Below are 22,290 nucleotides of genomic sequence, written 5' to 3' on the forward strand. Positions count from 1 at the left end.
TCCAGAGCACATAATAGCCTATAACACACGAATAGGCAGCCGTCAAGTGTTAACTTTACTCTTTTCGTTATATCAAACTAATGCGATAAGACTAATTAAGATTGCGAGTGCATTATAGAATTGTTTTGTACAAATTGATAGGCCTATTTCCTAGAGCTCTTAAGAAATGCAATTTTATGGATATCATAGGCAATCAAGTTGTTAGCCTGGGCTATTTTTGATACCCAGTCGGTCATACCGCATTAGAGAGAGAGAGAGAGATGGCGACTAAGAAGGCTATATAATGGACAGGCGGACAGCGAAACCTCAACTCTGGAATAAAAGCGTGCCAAACGAAAAAATGGCTGGCTCTTCTACCAACAAACTAAATGCCACCCTAACTTGCGTTATGTTGTGTGTGTTCGTCAATGTTTTTCGAGAATAGGGCTCAAGAGTCACACACACACACAAAAAGTAAAAAGTATTCTATGAGATGAACTATAGTCGTTCTACGAGTACTACGACTAGGGAAATACTCAGTAATAGGCCTACTGCATTCCTCATTAATCTTCGTCGGACTCGAAGACAAGCCTAGCTTATATTATTATTATTATTATTATATTCGTCTTCGAACTCTAAACAATAAAGTAAAAAAAAACAATAATCGAAATCAATAGATCTTAATATAGATAACATATACAAATTATTAAATTATATTTCTTTACGAATTTATATATATAATATAAAAATATATATAGATATATATTATTACTCAAACCTCGGCTGATTTGTTTTAAACTAGGTATTACTTAGAACAAAATCTTGGGTTTTATTGAGATTTCATTTATAATCTTGTAGATCACTCCGCCAGCGTCGAAAATGGCTTGTAGATCTATTAAAATGTCGGTGCTTAGATCTTGAAACTTTACCCGGCGTCAAGGAAATAGCTGTTTGTAATTAATCATTAATCTATTTAAAGTACATTTTCAGGTATATTAACCGATTATTCCTGTCTATTTCTATTTTATCTCAGAGTAGTGAATCTATCTATTTAAAATGAATTATTGATGTATCAATCAGAAATTTCAAATTATGATTTAGTGAACGTTCTGTGAAATCTGTGTAGTGTGTAAGTTAACACTGTCATGTTCATTCCTGTTGCCAGTGTTAAGCTTGATGTCCACTCCAGTCAGACAGATCGTCAGTTCTAACACAGTTCAGAGACACAGAAGAATGTAGACAAAATATATATCTAGATTCTAGATGGCAAAGAATACTAATAAGATGTAGATAGAGTCAGAGTAGAGTCTAGAGACTAGAGAGTAGAGTAGACTCTCACTTCTCAGACTATTCTTGAAGTTTTGAAGAAGTTTTTTTTTATATGATGTTAAACCTTCACCAAATAAAAAAATAAAACAAAAATTTGCCCTAGTTCCGGAAAGTGATTATTCAGATAAAAAATCTGAAGAATGAGATAATAACTATGCTTACTTTGCAAATAATAAATAACTCAAATAGTTTATTAGATTTAAGTCTAAGTTACAGCACTTTTATTGCAAAATTTTCCTTTTTCGGTCTCAAATTAAAAAAAAAATATCTAAGGCACAATTTTCGCCATTAAAATTGCTATTATAACTTCTGTTCTAATTAACTTATAAACATAAATTAGGTATCAATAAACTCAGTTTAAAGAGCTCTATCTAACTCTATTAGTTTCATTACAATATTATATATATATATATATATATATATATATATATATATATATATATATATATATATATTGAGTTTGAAATTTTTATCAAAGTACCTAATCTAGGCACAACTATCAATAACAAACTGAAATGGAGTGAACACTGTCAAAATCTATACATGGAAATTCACCAGAATTCACCAGCGACTTTTTTATCTCGGAAAGCTAAAAAAATTTAACATAGACAAAACAATAATCATACTTTTCTACACAGCAACAATCAGCAGTGTTATTAACTTTGCCATCACCTTCTGGTATGGTAATACTTCACTGGCACAAAGACTAAATAAATAGACTAATTAAAAAAAGCATCATATATCACTCAAGTACAGCTACCATCTCTTGAAGAGCTTTTCCAAGAAAGATGCCTTTCCAAAACACTCACGATTCTTAAAGACAACCTGCACCCATTAAACCACTGTTACATAAGATCTAAACAAAGTGGTATTCTCAGAATTTCCATTAGGACTAAAACAGAAAGATTTAAAAACTCATTTATCCCACTTTCGGTCAGAGTGTTGCAAGATCAGCTGTCGTCATCGAGAAGTACATAGAAGTCAAATTCATAAAGCGCTGGTTGTGAATGTGTGTGTGTTTTCGCGTGTGAATGTTGTTCGACTTTTTCATCAATATTGTTTTTCTACAGTAGTTGCGTTGAGGTTGTCAATTGTAGTCAAACAGAATTTTCATTAGATTGGATCAATAAAAATCATCTTATGTTTTCTCTCTCTTTTAATTCCTATCCAGACCATGGCATATGTCCTCTTTTTGTTTTCATAATTCATGTTACACCTAGAACCTAGGCTTAACTCCCTCCCCCACCTCCCATAGACGTTTATAATTCTTTTCATGACTCTTTCCCCCCACTGGTTAGAAAATAATTTATATCTAGATGTCTGAAATGTCCTTTTATGATAAAACACATATTCCGCTATTGTCACTACTGTGTTCATGTGCATAAACACACAAAAAAGTGGGACACCATGTCTATTACTTTCCCCTGTTAATTACTATGTAGCCTTTTCCTGCTAAAATGGCCCTACAATGTGTATAAAAATTAGTTATTTATGCTTTTAGTAACAGAAGGGAGAAGTTCTTTGAAGGTTTTCACTTTGCTCACAATTGATAGAGGTTTAAAATTCTAAAATAAGTGGGACACTTCTTGATGCATCTGTGACACTGTCACAGTCTCATTTGACATTGCCTGATTTAATGTTCACCTCAGGTTGAGACGTTGAAAAGACTTGTGAATTCCTGATGTAGAAAATAGGAAGTAGAATGACCAAAATTGACTTTAAGTGAACAGTCAGTTCAGTCAGATAGTCAAGTGTTATCCACTGGACGAGGCAGTCAAGTATGATTTTTAGTAGTACAGTCGAGTTAAGTAGTATCTTTTGGGCAGTTGAAGCCTGTGAACACTAAGTATATTCCTATTAGTTTTTCTCTACACTGAGAGTTGGATATGTATAATTGTTACCCGCTGTGATGTGGACGTTACTTGTGGTTTATTCTGTAACTAATACATCTTGGACATTCAATACCGCTGTTATGTGGATGTAATTATGTTTCACATCGGAAGTCTTGATGTAACTGCCAATAAGGTGCAGTATTGTTATTATTGTCATAAAATAAACATTATATTTGTCTGCCAAAGAGAACTTGAGTCAATCTGTAATTTCTTTGTCTGTCACGTGTCAAGTGTGACTCCAGGAACCAGCAGTCTACGCATTTGCGACACATTGGTAGTGACCTGTCCAATGTGTAATAGTAATACAGCGTTCTTCAACATTATGCATTACAACGTTACACAATTAAACATAACGTTGACAGACACCTGTGGCAGATTTTTTAGGACCTCTTGTAAGATAATACTAAAATAAACTTAAATTTACAAAAAATATAGATGTTGCAATGAGATTATAATATTAAACCCATTCTAACAAAAATGTCTAGGCTCAATACTCTTGGTTTTATTACTTCAATCTAACCCAGGTATTCCGTGTTACATCAAAAGACGCCATTTTGTATACTATTTCACAATATTTCTACAATTTTAAAATTGCACTCTGCACCTTTCAAGCTAAAAAAAAACCACAATTTATATATTAAACTATTTCTAAATGCAATGAAATGAAAATTGTGACTTTTCAGTTAGATTTTGTTTGAGATAGACTTTTTAGTAGAAAAAACTCCTATTGGTAACCAGCACTGGAGAAAAAGTCATACTATTATAATTTTCATATATATCCATCTTAATAATTCTCTATTATAATTTAGTATTAATTTTTATTATTCATTATCATAATCCATGAATTAGTATGAGGAAGTTGGTCTTATAATTTGTGCATGCACAAAAACAAAACATTATGTAACTATAGACAGTAAGAAAACAAATTTATCTAGATGCATATATGCTCACACCAGACTCAACCATTGCATGTCAACATGTGAAATCATGTTTTGATCAAATAGTTGAATTGTGTTTTTTAATGATATTTCCAGGGAGCTCATTTGTTTGATTTTATGATAAATGTCTTACACTTGTATATCCTTTTTGATGGTAAAAATGACATCCTGATCCATAGAGTGTTTTTTTTTTTTAATTTTAAGATCTTTTAAAAAATTATTACAAACGTCTCTTTCCAAAAGTTTTCCAAATGGTGTCTGTTAGTTGCCAGTGACTCTGCTAGCAGCATTTACGACTATATGAAGTTTATTTGTATTTTTTAATGTTCAGATTGCAATACCAGGCAGTGTTATTGATACTTTGCTTGGAATACATTTAGGATCAAAGAGACAGTGGAGGGTTCCTTTCCCTCCTTATGCTTCTTATTCTTGTAACAAGCAACTCAACATTGTATTGATTTTTCATGTAAATCGTACTACTGTCATCTACTTTGGGTTGTATCATTTCTGGATGATAAAACAAGTCTAATAAAGTTCTACATATTATATATTATCCAACCTGTTATAAGTGTGATCTATCTACTTATACAAAACTCACTGAGACTACATATATATTTTTTTTAATTGCTGTAATTTTTTTGACACAAATTCCTAATTTCTTTTTTGTTTACAATATCTTAGCAGATGGCCTCAGGAGGCTACCAACCTAATAAGCAAGGCAAAACTGAGCCCAGGAGAAGATCTAATTGGCAGCGCTCAATTAGTTCAGATAGGGATGATGCTCAGAGCCTGAACAGTCTCCCAACTAGTGATATTCGTATAAACAATTGGGTAAGTTTTGTCTTTATCTCAAGCAATTAGTTACATAGTGAAATATATATGTGTACAATATATATTAATGTCCTGAAAAAAATATATTATGTATGGAAAGTATTTTGTTAGTGTGTGTGTTGGATTTGTACTAAAGCACAAGTCTTTTCTTTTCATTGAAAACTTGTCAAAAATTTTCTGGTTCTATCGTTGCTGTTTTTACATCATGCATGCTGTGAAATTCTTTTTTGTTGAACAGTTGTGTTATATAAATACAGACGTTACTTCAAAAAAAAAGAAGATGATTACGTCCTACGCGTCATGCATTTAGTCATGCATATTAACCAATGACTTAAATTCTGCCGAGTCACTGGTTTTCCTGGCTAGCTCAGGCAACCCATTCCATGCCCTAATAGCACTAGGGAAGAAGGAGTATTTGTACAAATTTGTCCTAGCATATGGAACGAGGAATGTGCCTTTATTTATGTTTATTTACAAAACTACTGGTCAAGGTCTCAACTTAAGCTTAGCTGGTCATCTAGCATTTTCTTTCTTTTTTTTTTAAAACCCCCTGTCTTCCGGATCAAATGTGCTAAGCTTGGTGTACAATGCATGGCCTAAATTGTGCCAATGTACATAAACCCAAAAGTATCAAATACAAATATTTAGAGTGTGAGCTGTTGTGTAACTAGTTTTATTTATGTACATTATGAGCATTGGTGTGTCTATTGAATGATATTTTTGTACCTAGTGAACCTCTTTGCTAATAGTGAGCGGCTGGGACTACATATATAACTATTTTTACAGTTGTTGTAGTCAACAATAATGACAGAAATTCTAAAATAATTCACTCAAGTGCAAAGCAAGTTTCATGCCAAGGTCTTTTAGTAGTGCACAGATTTCTACCAACTGATCTTTTTCTCCAGTGATCTAATCCTGAGCCTAAATAGATAGGTTGTTATAGTAATGAATTTAAAAAAAGTATCTTTTCTGTAGGGACTAAAAAAAAAAAGATTTGTTTTTTCATTCATTCCTTGAGATTTACTGTTTATAGTGCATCTACAGAGAAATCACATTTACATTGGTGTTATTAGATAAACATACACTACTCTAAAAAAAATTATTCTCTTGTGGATTTTTGTTTGCCTTTAAATTTAGACTCACCATGATCTTCCCAAGAATTTTAAGCATTTGGGCAATGTAAATTTACTTTTTATCAGTGATGTTTTGTTTTTCTATCAGGCTATTAGGATGTCTTGTCTCCGGGACAGCGCCTGATCCTTATACATATCAGAGTTCAGTTAAAGCTACATACGATTATCTTGAAATATAATGTCAGCATTTATTCAATGGGAACCAGATGTAACTTTACTCAGCCATATCATTCCATATAACAAAAAAAAAACCCAACCTATTTGCAAACATAACTCAATTGTCTGGAAAATTGTATTTAAAAAAAAAAACCCAGCTTTATTGCTGCAGAAAATTTTTTCAATGGCGTATTTTAAATATTCTTAGAGTATATATCTATATATACACATACATATGTGCAATTTGTTGATAGATCTGTGTTTTTCTTTAGGACCTTTCTGATCTTCGTCCCACTAACCTTGGAGCTGACTCTAAACGAAGGAAGAAATCTAAAGGTAACCCAGAGAGAGAAAGAGAGCAATCCTTGTCCCTAGATGCTCCCTCTCATGAGAAGAAGCACACGCCAACATCCTACTCCAGAACCAAGGTCACAGCCAACACACCTACATCACAGAGGGTAGCTTTGGAGAATTTAAGACAACATATGACTTTTAGTGATTTAGATGATGTGAGTTTGCATTCTTTAACTTAGAAAATGTATTCATACTTTTTATTACAAAGGTTTTTTAAGCCATTTAATAAAGCGATTTGCTTAACCATTTAACATACAAAAACCTTGACCTATCCCTTAGTCTGTTGGACCGTTGAGGCACCATACAACATTTGATGACCAATTTTCTCCACTCCTCTCTGTCTTTTGCTTTAGTTAGAATCTCTTTCAATTTTTGTTGTTGTCTTCCCATCGCTTTCTCAAGAATAAGAAGAGACATACAAAAAATGTATGGTTCAACTTACAAGAAATTATACACAAAAATCATTCATAGCGTTTTATTTATTTATTTTTAATTTTTTTTACAGCAAGTTAGTACAGATGGTGAGAGAAATAATGAGCGGCAGTTGTCCCAAGGGAGACGGCCACTCCAGAACACGTCTCTGAACCGAACGGAACCAGAAAGCGACCCAAGAGGTCAAAGGAAAAGACGTGTCAATCAGAACAACAACATGGACTATTCTTCACATGAGCCGCAGGGGGTAAGTGCTTTGAGTATATCAGTGGACTATTAACTAATGTGAAGTACAAAATATAGATACAATTTTGATATGCATACAAGTAGCCTTGAATTTTTTATAAGATACAATTTTTTTATGTTTTTAATTCATTATTTTATGTAATCTAGTAATAAATTACAAAGTTGTAGAGCAGTGTTTACATTAGTAGCCACCTCTATCATAAACAATTGACATTGAAAACCTTGTCTGATAAGCTTGTTTATATTAACATGAAAACTACTATAGCCTCAGACTGACAGTAATGAAATAGCAGCCAGACTGCTCCAGATCAGAGAGTTTATGAAACAGGCCAAATCAATGTTGAGTAGCCTTGAAAAGCTTGGGGATAGGGTAAGTCACACATAATGAAACCTTACATAATAATATCCTAAAATAAAATGTTACTAAAATTATAGCGCCGACAGCCACTGTATGCAGTGATAAAATTTTGAATGTCTGTTTCACAGAAGAAAGCTGAAGATGTTGAGAAAGTGCGTAGACTTATGAGAAATCTTCAAGAGCAGGAGGTTGGCTATAGAAGTCTACTTCAGAATAGTCTGGTGAGAGTTTGAAGTAATTTATGTATTGAATGTTTGACATTTTGTGCTTTCATTATTGCAGGGGGTTGGTTTAAAAACTCAGAACAGTTGGGTAAATATTTCATTTTGGTTTTAAAACAGAACGATGGGGAAGTTGGCTTTTTCTTATAGATTTATGCATGTATTTTTAGTACTTTGTACCATACTGAATTAGTTGTTAGAATGGGTTAACAGTGCATAAATGCTAAAAGCTGTCCACTCCTATGTTTTCATTAAGAAAGCAATGGCATTGAAGCCTCTTGTAATGACTAAAATAAATAATTATCAGACGTGTGGTGCTAATCTGCATTGGTGTTGTTTTTTTCTTTGCTCCACAAAGTTTGAATTCCGTTTAATATAAATGAAATCGAGGGGAAAATTTATTTTTTTTATAATGAGAAATGAAAATACTGAAGCGAAATTCATTCATTGTTTACATTTCCTGTGGGTTTGCAAATTCCATTCTCCATGATTTAGCCTAGTGCTAATGCTTCATTTAATAAATATAGATATGTCTCTGCTATATGTAGATCTAGATCTATAATGACTATTAATTTTTTTTAAGTAGCATTATCATTTAGTAAAGGAAAAGTTATATAAGTCAATCTTTGTTTCAAGCATAGGATATAATATATATATGCTTAAAGTAAAGGTTTTTGTAGTTATAATTTATACAATATAGTAATAAATGAGAATTAGACTAGCATTGTTATTAAAGTAATAATTGAAGTTTTGTTTTATATTTTGCATGTGAAATGGTTACTGAATTTAAACACTTTAATGCTCCTCTTTTATTTCACCATCTTTCTCTTTACTCTTGTCATAGGGGTGTGTGACAGCTCGGGTTAGGAAATCCTTCCTCTTTTCCTGGTCAGCATTTTTTCTGAGTAGGCTAGTCTGGTCTATTCTTTTACATTGTCTAGCTAGCTTTTCTTTAGATGACCCTTTCTTTGTGCTCCCTCGACTGTAACTTGAAGAATCACTTTTGACAGCCAGTCATGTCTTACAATATGACAGAACCAGCTCAGCTTTCATCTTTTCACAGTATTGAAAAGTTCTTCTTTTTCTTTCCAGCCAGAGTGTTGAATGGTACAAAATCATTTGTCTTCTTGTCCTGGCATCCAATACCTTATATTTTTCTGTAGTATTTACTCTCAAAGGTTTCAACTCTTCTTTTAGCCTCAGCTTTCAGTGTCACAACCATATAGGAGTACAGAGACTACTAGCCAAAAATACAACTTTAATTTTACTGCGAAGCTGATATAGAAATAAACAGTCCATATTTTAAAATAGTTTTTTTTATGCTTCCCTAATTTTTTTCGTTATGCAACATCTGCTGTTTATAGATTGGAAATGAGAGTGAGTTTTAATGTGCTGATGTTACCTGGAATGATTCTTACTTTCTTGTTTCTGTGTAGACTCTCAGAGATGACCACAGCAATGAAGCTTCAAGAGGGGATAATGATGCTGTCAATAAAGATGACGGGAAAGATGACTCTGAGGATGATACATCAGTTGATCTGGACGTCAAGTCTGAGAACTCAGAATCTAGTGTAAGTAATCACAACAGCTGATCAGTGAGACCATTTTTAATTAGTTTTGATTTTCTTTAATAATATGAAATAGTAAGACATTAACTCTTTCTCTTCTAACTGACGATACCAGCGTTGATTCCACCAGTATGTGGTAAATAATTACGGAGAGAAAGAGTTAAAACTGGGTTCTTGTGTTCTGTGAGGCCTGAATATGTGTTCCATGGTAAATTTGCAGTAAATTAACTAGTAGGCCTACCTATTTCTTAAATGTGGAAAATGAAATACAAATTGTTTCCATTACCTTGCACAAGGTGTCATCATTACTTTACATGGGTACAATTATTATTTTTGTATTTTAAAAGATCTAACCTAAAAACATGCGCAAAATGTTTGACAGAATTCCCTGAATGTGTTTGGCTGAATTCTCTAAATGTGCAAAGTGTTCTTTGAGAAAAAAGTTTGCTGTCTGGTATGTTTACCTGGCCTATTAAGAAAGAAATTTTTATTAAGGCGAAAGAGCAAGTCATCTAAGGGTGTAAAGCTTTTAAAATTCTATTACCAGCACAGTGGCATACATTTCCACCAAAATATTAGATACCTTTTAGAGTTGGGAAATTAGGGGCATGTACTAATTCTAGTCTCTTACAGGTTTTAAAGTCAACTTAAACAAATTATTATTTTTATTATTATTATTTTTTTAAAGAACTATTATGAAAGAAAAACATTTTTAGTCTTTGTCTTGACTATTTGTAGGAGAATTCACAAGATTCCAGACCTCGCATTGAGAGTAAACTTGGTATTGAAGAAGAGGATCTTGGAGATGGTGGGGAAAGATTGGCTGACAATGATGATCAATATGCTGAGCCTATTAGAGAGTTAGTGGCCAGTGGCTCAGGGAATTCCAATGCTAACAGAGCTGTTGAGAATGAGATGCCAAGACAGGGCCAGTTCTCAGCCCAGTCACTACCTATACAGGAAGTAAGAAATGTTTATGTTGTTTCAAATGACCGAAATTGAACATGTTCAGTTGTCATGGTTAATTAATGGGTGTAATAAATAAATAGTTCAGAATATTAAATAATTAGTTCAGCAGATTAATTGATTGGTTCAACAGATTAATTGATTGGTTTAACAGATGTAAATTATATTTTTCTTACCATTAAAAACTCTTTATAATTTTATTAAAAAGAAATAAATTCTAAAGCTAATGTTGCGCTAAAATATGTACAGTAGAATGTCATTTATCTGGAACGTAATTTTTATCGATGCGCAATCAATAATTATCTATGCTACAAAGTGCAATTGATCTGTATCCATGTTTCTTGGTATATTTTACTACCATCAGTTAAAAAGGATTTGTATTTGCAAGAGATTGGTGTGGATCTTCAATTCAGGTTTTCCTATCCATAGGAAAATCATTAAAAACATTTAATGATGCTGGGGCTAAATGAGGTTAAGTTTTTTGATACCTGTGTCAAACTACTGGGGAATTTCCCACCTACTTTAGTGCATAGAAAAAAAAGTGTCTTGATTTGAGGGGGAAAAAAAGAGTTTTACATCTGTATTTAATATTTCTAAAATATTTTCCTTTAGAGTGCTGATGGTCTGAGAGGTCCTACAGAGGTGATGGTTGATGACCCCACTCCACAGCACCAAGAATTGTTGAGGATTCTCAGAGAAAAGCAGCAACAAGTATGTAGACAATGCGATAGTAGTTTCAGTGAACAAAATGATTTAAAAGAAAAAGAATTTATTTAATTTTTTATCAAGCTGGATTTTAATTGTATTTTTTTTTTCATATAAATTATAGAATTTATGTTATCTATATTCAAAACTATTTTGATATATTTTTATGAAAAATTTAAATAATTAATAATAATAATACATTATACAATACATTTTATTGAACTAAAATGTACCTTACAGTTTTTAGAAAATTAACTTATTAAAGCTAGATATCAGTTGTTGTTTTTTCCTATTCCATTCTAATCCAAACTTCATTCTTTGAAATCTTAATCTGTTCAATATTTAATCTTCTTTTAAAAATAGACAAACTAGAAAAATAGTTGATTTAGGCTCAGTATTATGATAAATGACAGCTATTGTTTTTATCTATCCAACTAAAAAGCTACAAGCCTTGATGAGTCGGCAGGAAGAATTAAATATGAAACGAAGAGAAACTGAAAAGAAGCTATTGGAAGCGCAGGCTCGAGATAATAAAGGTAAATATCATTTCCCCTACTCTTTCTGTCTCTCTCAGACTCACAAAACATGCATGACTCTTTAATACAAACATCAGTTAATAGTTTGTATAAATTATGAGTTTTATGGCGCTGCAGGAGATGATAGACAAACCGTTGTTTTTTTCTTCTGCTAAGACAGCAATTGACTACAGCTTACACTATCAATTTAATAACAAAATCTATGCTGGCCCACATTTGAAATTCTTTTTTTCTGGAGGTAATGCATTTGTGTGTGGTTCTATGAGTTTATCAAACCTTGTTCAAACTAAATTCGGTAGACTACATGGCTTGTGTCATGTCTAAGGTTGACTGACTATTTGAAAGGGTATTTCTAAAAGTTGCTATGTCTTGTAAAATTTCCCTTTTCCAACCTTTAGTCCCCCCCCCCCCCTTTTTTTTTTACAGGGGAAAAGCATCATTAAACTTTGGTTTCAGGAATTTTAAGGCTATGTTTTTACAGAAAATTTTGATAACTCCAACTATTTCTCTTGTCTGACTAGTTTGCAGTATAACATGAGGCAAAGCTGATCTTTGTTGCTTCCTTTGCATACATCAAGCATTCTTCGTGACAAATCATCATAACAAGTTTATTGACCGGCGTAGAGTTGTTTTTTTTTTTTTTTAGTTCTTTCTTACAAATTTCATTGATATTGTAATGAAAAAATGGATTTTTTCTACCTATCAAACATTGATTAGTTTTATCAGATGGTGGCCTGGTTGAGTGGAATGTGCCCTATGCTTTTGTTCGATGGTCTTAATTCGAACCTCTCTTGCCACCATCCTGCAGGAGGTTTGGGTAATTATCCTAAACGAAGGAACACCCAAAACATGTTGCACCAAACAATTCTTCCATGAAATCGATTAGTTTTGGCTAATGTTGCTGTCAATGAAAAAAGTGGGAAGGGAATGTATGGGAGTATGCTATGATGATTTGCAAATTGCCAAGATTAATGACGAATTTCTTTATATTGTTCGTTAAACATGAAATTTACATTAGTTGATCTCTTAAAAGGATTTTGTGATTCTTCAGCTCGAGCAGCTTTGGCTGCGGTAAGCAGTGGACGCCAGTTTGTTGAGTCCAGGCTGTCTCTAACGAGAGAAGCTCAGGCTGTACTTGCTGAAGCAGAGTGGGGGTCCCCTGCAGAGGAGGATGATGAAGAGAAAGATGTTTCAGAAGATGGCAGAGTTTTAAAGTCTAACATTGTGGGCTATCCTGTGTCTGACGATGAAGACAACTCTAAAGTGGACACTCTACCCAATGAGCTGGTTGAACTGAAGCGCCAGCTGAATTATCTCAAGAATGAGTTCTCACAAGTAAGTGCCACCTTAACTCATTCTTATGTAGAACAATAAAACATTAATTAAACTTGATCCGTTAATTTTTAAACAAATTCAGTGGGTCTCATTATACAGATGTTACAGCCTATTTAGCATTTTTTAAAATCTGTTTGAGGGCTGCATATACTGGCTTAGTTTATTATTAAGTCTTGTCTAGTATGTGCAAAATATTTATACGAACTGGGGTTTCTTGTGCTCATTTCTTTTGAGGGGACCATATGTTCACTCAACAGCAAAGCTCATCTTGCTATTATAAAGAATGTTTTCTATGTAAAGGTCAGTGAAGCTCAGAAGAATGTGGAGTCTGAGCCTTTAAGCCTTCCAGAAGGACAACAACAGCTACAGAATAAACTGCGGGAGTTGCAAGACAAGAAGTCTCGCATGGATGCTCTCTTGCACGAACTGCAGTTGTTACAGTCACAGCCGATGGATAACTTGCGAAATAATGGTAAACAAGCTTAATGTCAGTTTTGTATAAAATATTTTGACTCAAATTATTCCTATTCGTTCAATTAACTCCGCTCTTTATATAATTTTACTTTCACAACAGAATCCAATCCATTGGCCTCCCAAATCTCTCCAAGTCTTGTGGCCTCTAACATACCAGCAGCTGGACAGCAGTCGCAGACATCAGTCAGGAGCCAAGTGCCAGTAACTCTACAAGGCTGGATGAATGAAATGCCAGCACTGGCAGCGGCCGCTGCTGAGAGTTCCAACTATGCTTCTACATCCAAGGACACTGGCAAAAAACATGATCAAGGAAATACACAGCAAGAACTGGTATCAGAGGTGCAAGAAAAACTAAAGTAAGATTCACATCAGCATGTATTTGAAATACGTTAAAGAATTATATTTCTTTAGCTAATCATTTGGTCGTTTCACTCATAGCTCAGATAAACAAGTCTTTGAGTTAAGTAAGGAAATATCTTAATCCAGTCCTAATGTACTGTCACACACAACTTGATAGGTTTCTCTGTGCTTTTTTTTCTTTCATTTGATTAGATCTAAAATTGTAGATGTTATAAAAAACATGTTGCTTATTTATATAATTACAGTTAGTTGCCTTCTATGGAATGGAACTTTAGTACCTTGATCATGACTTTTGCATAACTCACTGTCTTATTTTAGTTTTCTTAATGTCTATAACCTGGTAAGACACAATGACCATTTAAAGTCTTCCAAAGCGTCTCCAAAATATTTTGTGACTTCTCTTTTAACTCTTTCTCTCCGTAATTATTTACCACATTCTGGTGGAATCAACGTTGGTATCGTCAGTTAGGAGAGAAAGAGTTAATGAAAGCTAAGATTAATGATAATATTTGTCTGCAGGCGTTTGAAGGAAGTGAGGGGTCAGTTGGATGAACTCCGAAAGTTGGTCCAGTATTACCAGGGTGAGAATCAGGATGGTGATCCGGATGACCAGAGTTCACTCCCAGGATTCAGTGATGCTGGGGATCAAACCTCATCATCGTAAGTTACAACATTTATGTCTTGGCCAAGTAGTTATTTTTAAAACAAATTTGCTAAATGTAACCAAAACATGCCATAGACAAACAAACAAAAAACCTGCATCTGTAATACAATGATTAAAAAAAGAAACATGGCTCAACATTTAAGGATCATTTTCATCATTTAAAACTGAACTATCAGATAGATGCTGTGTACTTGCACATGTTATTGCTCCATTTGTTTCAAAGCTGTCAGCTAAATTGTATATTAGAGACAGCTAGTCCACTCATTTGAAATCCTCCAACTAGATTTGTTCTCTGGTTTGTCAGATAATTTCTCAATATCCTTAAAGATAATCTTGGTTAATAAATCATGTGTAACACTTTATCAAATCTATCTGCTTCTGTGCATTATATTAATGTTGAGCTCCTCTGTAAAGCTTGCTATGCTTAGAGAGTTTTAAAAGCAGGTCAATTATTTTTTATTTCTATTAAGGATAAAATATAAATCACAGAAAAATATATCACTTTTTTATATATTTTTTTTTATTCTATGACTAAATTTTTAACACTTATACATAATCACTTAACAAATTATTATAGGTGAACAACTTTTATATGAAACAAAGTCTTATAAGACTTATTACAAGATTGATTTATATTGCAGGAAAGATCAAGGTAGACTACTGGGAGCCACAGGAATGAGAGTACCACCACAGCAGCAACAATCTCAACAGCAGCTTTTGGACCTGCTACAGATGTCACAACAACAGAAACTTCAGGCAGCAGAGGGTGGTGGTGGTGCAGCTACTAGAACATCCTCCTCTTCGTTGCAGAACATGGTGCAGCTGCTGAACTTGGCGGGTGAGAATACATTTCTTTATCTGCTATTTATGTTCTATCAACTTGGCAGGGGATAATACATTTCTTTATCTGCTATTTATGTTCTATCAACTTGGCAGGGGATAATACATGTCTTTATCTTCTGTCAACTTAACAGGTGATAATGCATTTCATTATTTTCTATTTATCTTCTATCTTGGTTTTATTGTATGACAATAAAGTTCACTGGCTGATCAGTCCTGTGGTATGACTTGTCACAATGCTCTTGATTTTGAACCCTGTTCTCATTCATCCCCTACTCTTGTGCAGGAGTTTCAGTTAGGACTTTAATAATCTTTATTTCTGAAGGAATGTCCTAAACTGTTAAAACAAACAACATGTCTTGTATGAGCGAGCCTATGAAAAAAAATCAAATATCACACAGTACAGAGACATTGTACTGTAAGATTTTCAGTTACAATTTAAACATGGTTAAATAATGTGATAGTAGATCAGTTTAGTGTGCAGATAAAATTTATCTTTGCTTATTAAGGCTGCTAGTATTGAGCCAGTGCTACGATTTATTTCGCTATGAAACATGCTGATCCAATGTTATGTGTCAACTCTTTCTCAAGGTACAGACCAAGGCGATGAACTGTCGGATGAAGATAATGTTTCTGTGTCTCAGTCTGACTCTCAGTGGTCACACATTGGCCCAGCATGGGATGAAGATCCAGAAATACGAGAGAAAGTCAGGTGACTACTTTGTTGACTACATAAGTGAATACTAGCTTAAGCTGTACATTGTAGTCTTTTATTGGTAAAAGTTATCAATGAGGTGAAACCATAACTTTAATTTGGCTGTCAGTAAAATTTTTATTTAACCAAACTCACAGCCAACCTTTTCCAAGTCGATTCATACCAGTGCATTTTTTTATTGGTATTTATAACGTGTCCTCACTGACAGACTGACAGAAATGGTATGGTGGCTGCGATTGTAGCTAAAAAAAAGCTGTGTATCATCATGCATCTTTTCATTGGGTCAATAAACATGCATCTTCATCTCTAACTCCATTTTGCTGAGTTGCTTGCCCCTGAGATAATAAAATACATTTAATGTATTCCCCACTGGTCCCAAAGTCCTGAGTCAATGCTACTCTCTGTTGTAAACATGATACATACGTTTAATGCTAAGTGTAGTTATGCAAAATCCTTTTTTTTTCTTAACAGGAAACTGAAAGCTGCAAAAGAGAAACTGCGACAGTTGCAGGACCTAGTATCATTTGTCCAACAGAGTCCCGATGGCTCCAGGGCCATGCCAGAGAACCTAAGTGACCTGGTGGCCATTGTAGAAGGCGAGGCTGTCACGCAGGCCACACAGACAGAGGAGACCAACGTCTCTGTGAGTGAAGGGGAGGTGGCTTCTGATTCACATAAGCTGCAGCAAAGGTTAGTCTTTGTAATGAATGTTTTGTAAGCTTCAGTCAGATTACATGTCTGATATTAGAGAAAAGTGTAGAGCAGCTTAACTCTTTCTCTCCGTAATTATTTTTGAAGGAATTCTTCATTTGCTCATTATTTCACTACCCCTGTTATGATTGGGCTTCAATAGCTTTGTTGTTTGTTATCAGAAAATGTTGTATTTGGTATAGAATTAAAGGGAAATGCAAGCTCTTTTCATATCATTCGAAGTCAAGTTTAAAAAATTAAAAATTAATTTATTTTAATGAGGTCAAAATCAATGATGGTATCGTCGATTAGGAGAGAAAGAGTTAATAGCTTTTGTTTGTAAAGATACAATTAATCTTTGACCATGTTTCAGGCAAGAGGCAGAAGGTAATGAGAACCCTAGAGAAGAGCTGGAGAGACTAAAGAAAGAGAGGAAGATGTTGCTGGATATACAGAACCAGCTTCAACACATACAGACTCAAGTAGGCAGGGTAAGGCTTCATTTAGTTCTCTTTTGTTTAGTATAGCCTTTTCTAGATCACAGCCACGTATCGTTAGATATTTTTAAGGTCTTTATAGACATCTGAAAATGAATGTGTACATAATATTTTTACTTACAGAAGAATGTATTATGTACAGCCCATGCTGAAATCTTGAATTATATATTGATAGATATTTTGAAAAGAAATTTGGTGTTTTAGTTCTGAATTTTGTAGACTTGATTCAGTCTACAACTAGTTATGTAAAATCATACTTTTCATTATTTCCTTAGAATGTAGTAACAAAGTAAAAACTCAGGGAGCTACATTCATACAATTGTATTTTTGTTTTTTGGTCCAGCCTTCTACCGAACAAGAGAGAAATGTGCAGGAGAGACAAAGGCAAGAGTCCAATCCTAACTTGGTCAATGGTGGACAAGAGCAGTCCTCCACCGCTCCAGTTGTCACATGTAGGTAGCCCTAGCCCTGCCGACTTAATCTGTAATTATTATAGCTTTTATATAGCGCTACTTTCATGCTTATAGCATGCTCAGAGCGCTTTTGGTCCAATCTCATTTGTGGACCAGTGGGGGTATCTAGGAGTTGGTTTTCCGTGCTGTCTTTAAGCGCTTAGTAAATACAACTCTGGTGTTGAACCTTGAGCCCCCTTCTAGGTAGCCAAGCCAAGTTCAAGCGCACTTGGCCTCTCGACCACGCTTCCCTAATAAATAATTATTGATCGTTATAACAATAAATTGTTGTGTGCATAACACTGTACATTTAAAAAGTAATAATGATTTAAATTGTTCATTTTCTTTATATTTAAGAGCACATAAAACTAAGTAGATTCTGATAGTAAATGATTAAGGAATTTTTTAATGCTGTGAAAGAAAAATCTAAACTATTGTAATGGCGCTTTGTCCAGATACAATTTTTATGAAGAAATATTCCGTCCTGAAGAACCTTAATATATGTACTATAAATATACCAATTAGTTATGTGTGAGTTGTGTTATAGTTTGACTGCATGTTCAGTTCAAGTGTTCTTGTATCCTTGCTAGTTGCTTCGAATGATGAGCTGTACAGCAAGATGAGGCGTCAGCGCATCCTCCGGGAGGAGCTAAGGGCTAAGAAGAAGGAACTGGAAGCCCTGATGAAGAAAGACCGGAACAAGAGGCAGTATTCACGTAACCAGGACAACCAAAGTGACACTGTCTCTCTTAACACCGATACCTTTGGGTAGGTTTTCTCTCTTTAGAGCTTGTAATTACTGTTGTTCTTTTTATGGCATACAAAGCATCATTGCCATGAAAATAAATAACTTAATATATTTTCCCAATACCTAACATGGAACTGCATCAGCTATTTTTCCCTTTCTCCGCCTAGGCTTACTTACCATCAATTAATAATGTAAAAATACTTAATCATTAAGAATAATAAATAAATTATAACTTTTATATAGCGCTACTTTTATGCTTATAGCTTGCTCAGAGTGCTATGGTCCAATCTCATTTGTGGACCATTGTGTGGGGGATATCTGTGAGAAGGTTTTTCCATGCCGCCTTTAGGCGCTGAGTAAACACAACTCAGCTTGAGTCGGGTGTCGAACCTCGAGCCCCCTGCATATGTAGACAAGCCAAGTTCAAGCGTACTTAGCCTCTTGACCACGCTTCCCACTAAAAATAAATGTAATATCCATTATCACTGAAGTCTACTAATGACAACTTGTCCAATCGTTGTGACCATTTATTGATATTGTGCTGTCATCTAAACATATTTAAAACTATTTTATCATTAGCACTGCAGAAACCTAAAAAGTTAATTATATTATTTAAACAACTGTTTTCTTTAATAAACTATGCCCACTAATTTTTGTTGATTTGTTGTTTTTGACATGATTTTATTGAATAACATTTTTACACTTTCTTTAGTACTCCTTACTTAGAAAACTAATGAACCTATGGCATTTTGATGTCTGTATTTTTGGCAACATTAGGCTCTAAATTAGCTGCTCCAATATTAATCAAATGGTTGATATCCCAGTACAATATAATGACCCAAAACAAGTTATTTATCTGGACATGCTTGTGAGTGACAACACTGAACTACACAAACTTCATTGTATTGTTGTTTAATGTTTCACAGTGTCCCTGCCAGTGTTGATGCTACTATGGCCACCTGGGGCGGATCCACTGTGGATAACTTGGAAAACATCACAGAGGATGAGGATGCCCAGAAGAGAATTGAACGAGTCGATGGCGATGAAGATGATGGTAATGTGGGGGCATAATGTTAGGATTACCTGGGCTATTATGATGGTAATTTATTGGTAATTTGGATGCTCTGATATGAATAATGATGTATTTGACGTTTACATGTAAAAAATTTAAAACCTTTTTTTTTAATTGATTGTAAAAAAAAAATTTTTAAAATAATGCTTTACCTAACTCTCAGAGACCTGTCTTTTATTGATAATGTTTAATATATAGGTAAGTTGTATTTGTAAGATAAAGTGTTGATGTCCTGTATGTCCCCAGGTTACCCTAGTGATGGCATTGTGCAAGTGGAGGAAGAGGAAGAAGAGAATGATAGTGATAATGAGACCTACACCATAGAAGCTGATGCCAAGCAGAGAAGAACACTAAGGAAAGGGATAAATAACAATAGTGGGGCTCGACCCAAGACCTCTCGTGGTCGACAGTCCTTCCCTCAGCCTGTCTATGGTAATAGATGTAGTTAGCTCTAGTTGTTTCTAAGTGTCTAGAGAATACTTCTAATTAGTCTACTTTAAGGTATTTTTTTCTGGCACTAAAATGATCTGAATGTTTCTATTAGGTGCTAAGGAGACAACTAAGAAGCAGATCAATGGTCAGCGGTCACAAAGAAGTCAGCGAGTATCAAAACATAGACAAGAGGTAGAGGTTCTATATTCAAAGCTAATGTATATGTATAGTTACCTTTACCTTTACCTATCCCTTAGTCTGTTGGACCGTTGGGGCACCAGGCAAGATTTGTCGACCGTCTTTCTCCATTCCTCCCTTTTTTTTGCCTTGTTCAGAACCTCTCTCAATGGCAGGCCTGTCCATTCTTTAATGTTGTCCTCCCATCGCTTTTTCTGTCTGCCTCTTCTTCTTTCCCTGGCACTGTTCCCTGAAGAAAGGTCTTTGCGAGCCCCGTAGATCTCGTAATGTGGCCAAAGGTTTTTAGCTTTCGTTTTTTCACAATAGTAAGCAGGTTGTCATGAGCTCCGATCGCTACAGTAACCCTGTCTCTGATTTCTTGGTTTGTGATGCGGTCTTTGAATGTGATGCCTAGGATCCTTCTGTAGCATCTCAATTCCATTGCTAGGATCCTCCTCTCAAGCTCTGCATTCAACGTCCACGACTCACAAGCATATAAAAATGTGGCCATGACCAGAGAGCGCATCAGTCTAATTTTGGTGCCGAGGGCTAAGCCCTTATCTTTCCATATTATTTTAAGTTTTGAAAGGGCTGCTGTGGACTGTGCTATTCGGGCCAATAATTCGGGTTTTGTTCCCTCATCTGAGACAATAGCTCTGAGGTATTTGAAGCTGTTAACACTAGTTAGCTTTTCACCTCCAATACTGATGCCTCTTTTAAAGCCCTGATGGCTATTGGTCATAATTTGAGTTTTTTCAGCATTTATTTGCATGCCATATGCTGCGGAAGTCTTGTCAATGCGCATCACCAGGTCAGCTAGTTCTTCTTCTGTCCCTGCTAGGCCGTCAATGTCATCTGCGAAGCGCAAGTTAGTAATTCTTCTTCCTCCAATGCTAACAGTACCTTCATAGCCCTCGAGGGCATTTTCCATTATCCTTTCAAGGAAGATATTGAAGAGTGTTGGTGACAGTAGGCAGCCTTGTCTTACTCCAACTGTGGTTTTGAACCAGTCCCCAATATTATTGTTGAAGTACACCGCACTGGTGGCCTCCTTGTAGAGGTTCTGGATAACTTTGATTATGTTTTTATTAATGTTGTACTTTTCCATTGTCGCCCAGAGTGCTCCGTGCCATACTCGATCGAAAGCTTTCTTGAAATCAATAAAGACATGGAAAAGATTCTCTTGGTGTTGGAGATATTTCTCACAGAGTATTCTGAAGTTTAGGATTTGCTCTGTTGTGCTGCGACCTTGTCTAAAACCTGCTTGTTCTTCTGATATGATGTTGTCTGCTATCGGTTTTAGCCGGTTTAATATGATTTTTAACAGTACTTTGCTGGGATGACTTATGAGGCTGATGGTGCGATAGTTTTGACAGAGTTGTAAGTTGCCTTTCTTTGGAAGGGTTATTATGAGTGATTGGGTCCAGGGTTTGGGCCAATCTCCTGATTGCCAGATCTTGTTGCAAATCATATAGAGTGCGTTTATCATAGTTTCTCCTCCCGCCTGAAGAAGTTCGCCAGGAATGTTGTCAACTCCGGCCGATTTTCCCTTTTTCAGGGCTTTTACTGCTGCTGCTACTTCCGAGCGAAGAATCGGATAGTCGTCAATGTTGGAAACTGTCGGGACATTTAGTATCTCTGGATCTCCTGAGATTTCAAAGCTATACAACTCTGAACAGTATTCCCTCCATCTTTTCAACACATCTTTGTCCTCGGTTAAGCATTTGTTGTTTTTGTCTTGTATTGTGTTGGTTCTTCCATGCTTTGAAGTAGTGAGGTCCTTTACTAATTGGTACGCTTTTTTGCTGTTGTTTCTATTAAGTCCCTGTTCAATTTCTTGACACTTATTCTCTATCCACTTTTTCTTCGCTTCTTTCATTCCCTTTCTAATCTGTTTGTTGACGCTTTTGTATTCTTGGACATATTTTGGGTCGGACAGCTTTTTCCCTTTAAGCTCCCGTCGCTTGTCACAGAGTTGGAGTATATCCTCTGTTACCCAGGGTTTTTTGGGCGGGCGGAGCTTCCCTAATATTTCCAGGGCTGTATCTGTGACTGCTGTGTTTAGCATATTGACTTGCGTATCGATATCCTGGTCATTGGAGTCCAAGATGTTGAGGGCTGCAAAGCGTCCTCCTACTTGTGCCTCGAATATGGCAGCTACTTGGGGGTCTTTCAGCTTGTCCAGGTCAA

At 35.1% G+C, this 22,290-nt stretch overlaps 1 protein-coding gene across 5 annotated transcripts in view; it reads left to right on the top strand.

The window, feature by feature from the left end:
* Nucleotides 1-830: 830 nt before the first annotated feature.
* Nucleotides 831-22,290, top strand: part of LOC106054700 (pericentriolar material 1 protein-like) — a 40,636-nt gene continuing 19,176 nt past the window's right edge. For 4 of the 5 annotated variants that reach the window (XM_056037803.1, XM_056037806.1, XM_056037805.1 and 1 more), the window contains exons 1-23: nt 833-969; nt 4,820-4,969; nt 6,531-6,767; nt 7,118-7,291; nt 7,556-7,660; nt 7,777-7,869; nt 9,306-9,440; nt 10,176-10,400; nt 11,016-11,114; nt 11,551-11,644; nt 12,696-12,979; nt 13,280-13,451; nt 13,554-13,809; nt 14,333-14,473; nt 15,119-15,315; nt 15,909-16,029; nt 16,504-16,722; nt 17,096-17,213; nt 17,563-17,671; nt 18,262-18,439; nt 19,346-19,473; nt 19,738-19,923; nt 20,036-20,115. In XM_056037803.1, coding sequence (XP_055893778.1) covers nt 4,823-4,969; nt 6,531-6,767; nt 7,118-7,291; nt 7,556-7,660; nt 7,777-7,869; nt 9,306-9,440; nt 10,176-10,400; nt 11,016-11,114; nt 11,551-11,644; nt 12,696-12,979; nt 13,280-13,451; nt 13,554-13,809; nt 14,333-14,473; nt 15,119-15,315; nt 15,909-16,029; nt 16,504-16,722; nt 17,096-17,213; nt 17,563-17,671; nt 18,262-18,439; nt 19,346-19,473; nt 19,738-19,923; nt 20,036-20,115 — 3,498 coding nt within the window. In that variant the 5' untranslated portion in view covers nt 833-969; nt 4,820-4,822. Of the gene's footprint in view, nt 970-4,819; nt 4,970-6,530; nt 6,768-7,117; nt 7,292-7,555; nt 7,661-7,776; nt 7,870-9,305; nt 9,441-10,175; nt 10,401-11,015; nt 11,115-11,550; nt 11,645-12,695; nt 12,980-13,279; nt 13,452-13,553; nt 13,810-14,332; nt 14,474-15,118; nt 15,316-15,908; nt 16,030-16,503; nt 16,723-17,095; nt 17,214-17,562; nt 17,672-18,261; nt 18,440-19,345; nt 19,474-19,737; nt 19,924-20,035; nt 20,116-22,290 lie in introns of all 5 variants that reach the window. The other variant, XM_056037804.1, reaches the window with a different exon arrangement.

The sequence above is a fragment of the Biomphalaria glabrata genome, chromosome 8 (genome assembly GCF_947242115.1).
Source record: "Biomphalaria glabrata chromosome 8, xgBioGlab47.1, whole genome shotgun sequence".
Classification (NCBI taxonomy): Eukaryota; Metazoa; Mollusca; class Gastropoda; family Planorbidae; genus Biomphalaria; species Biomphalaria glabrata.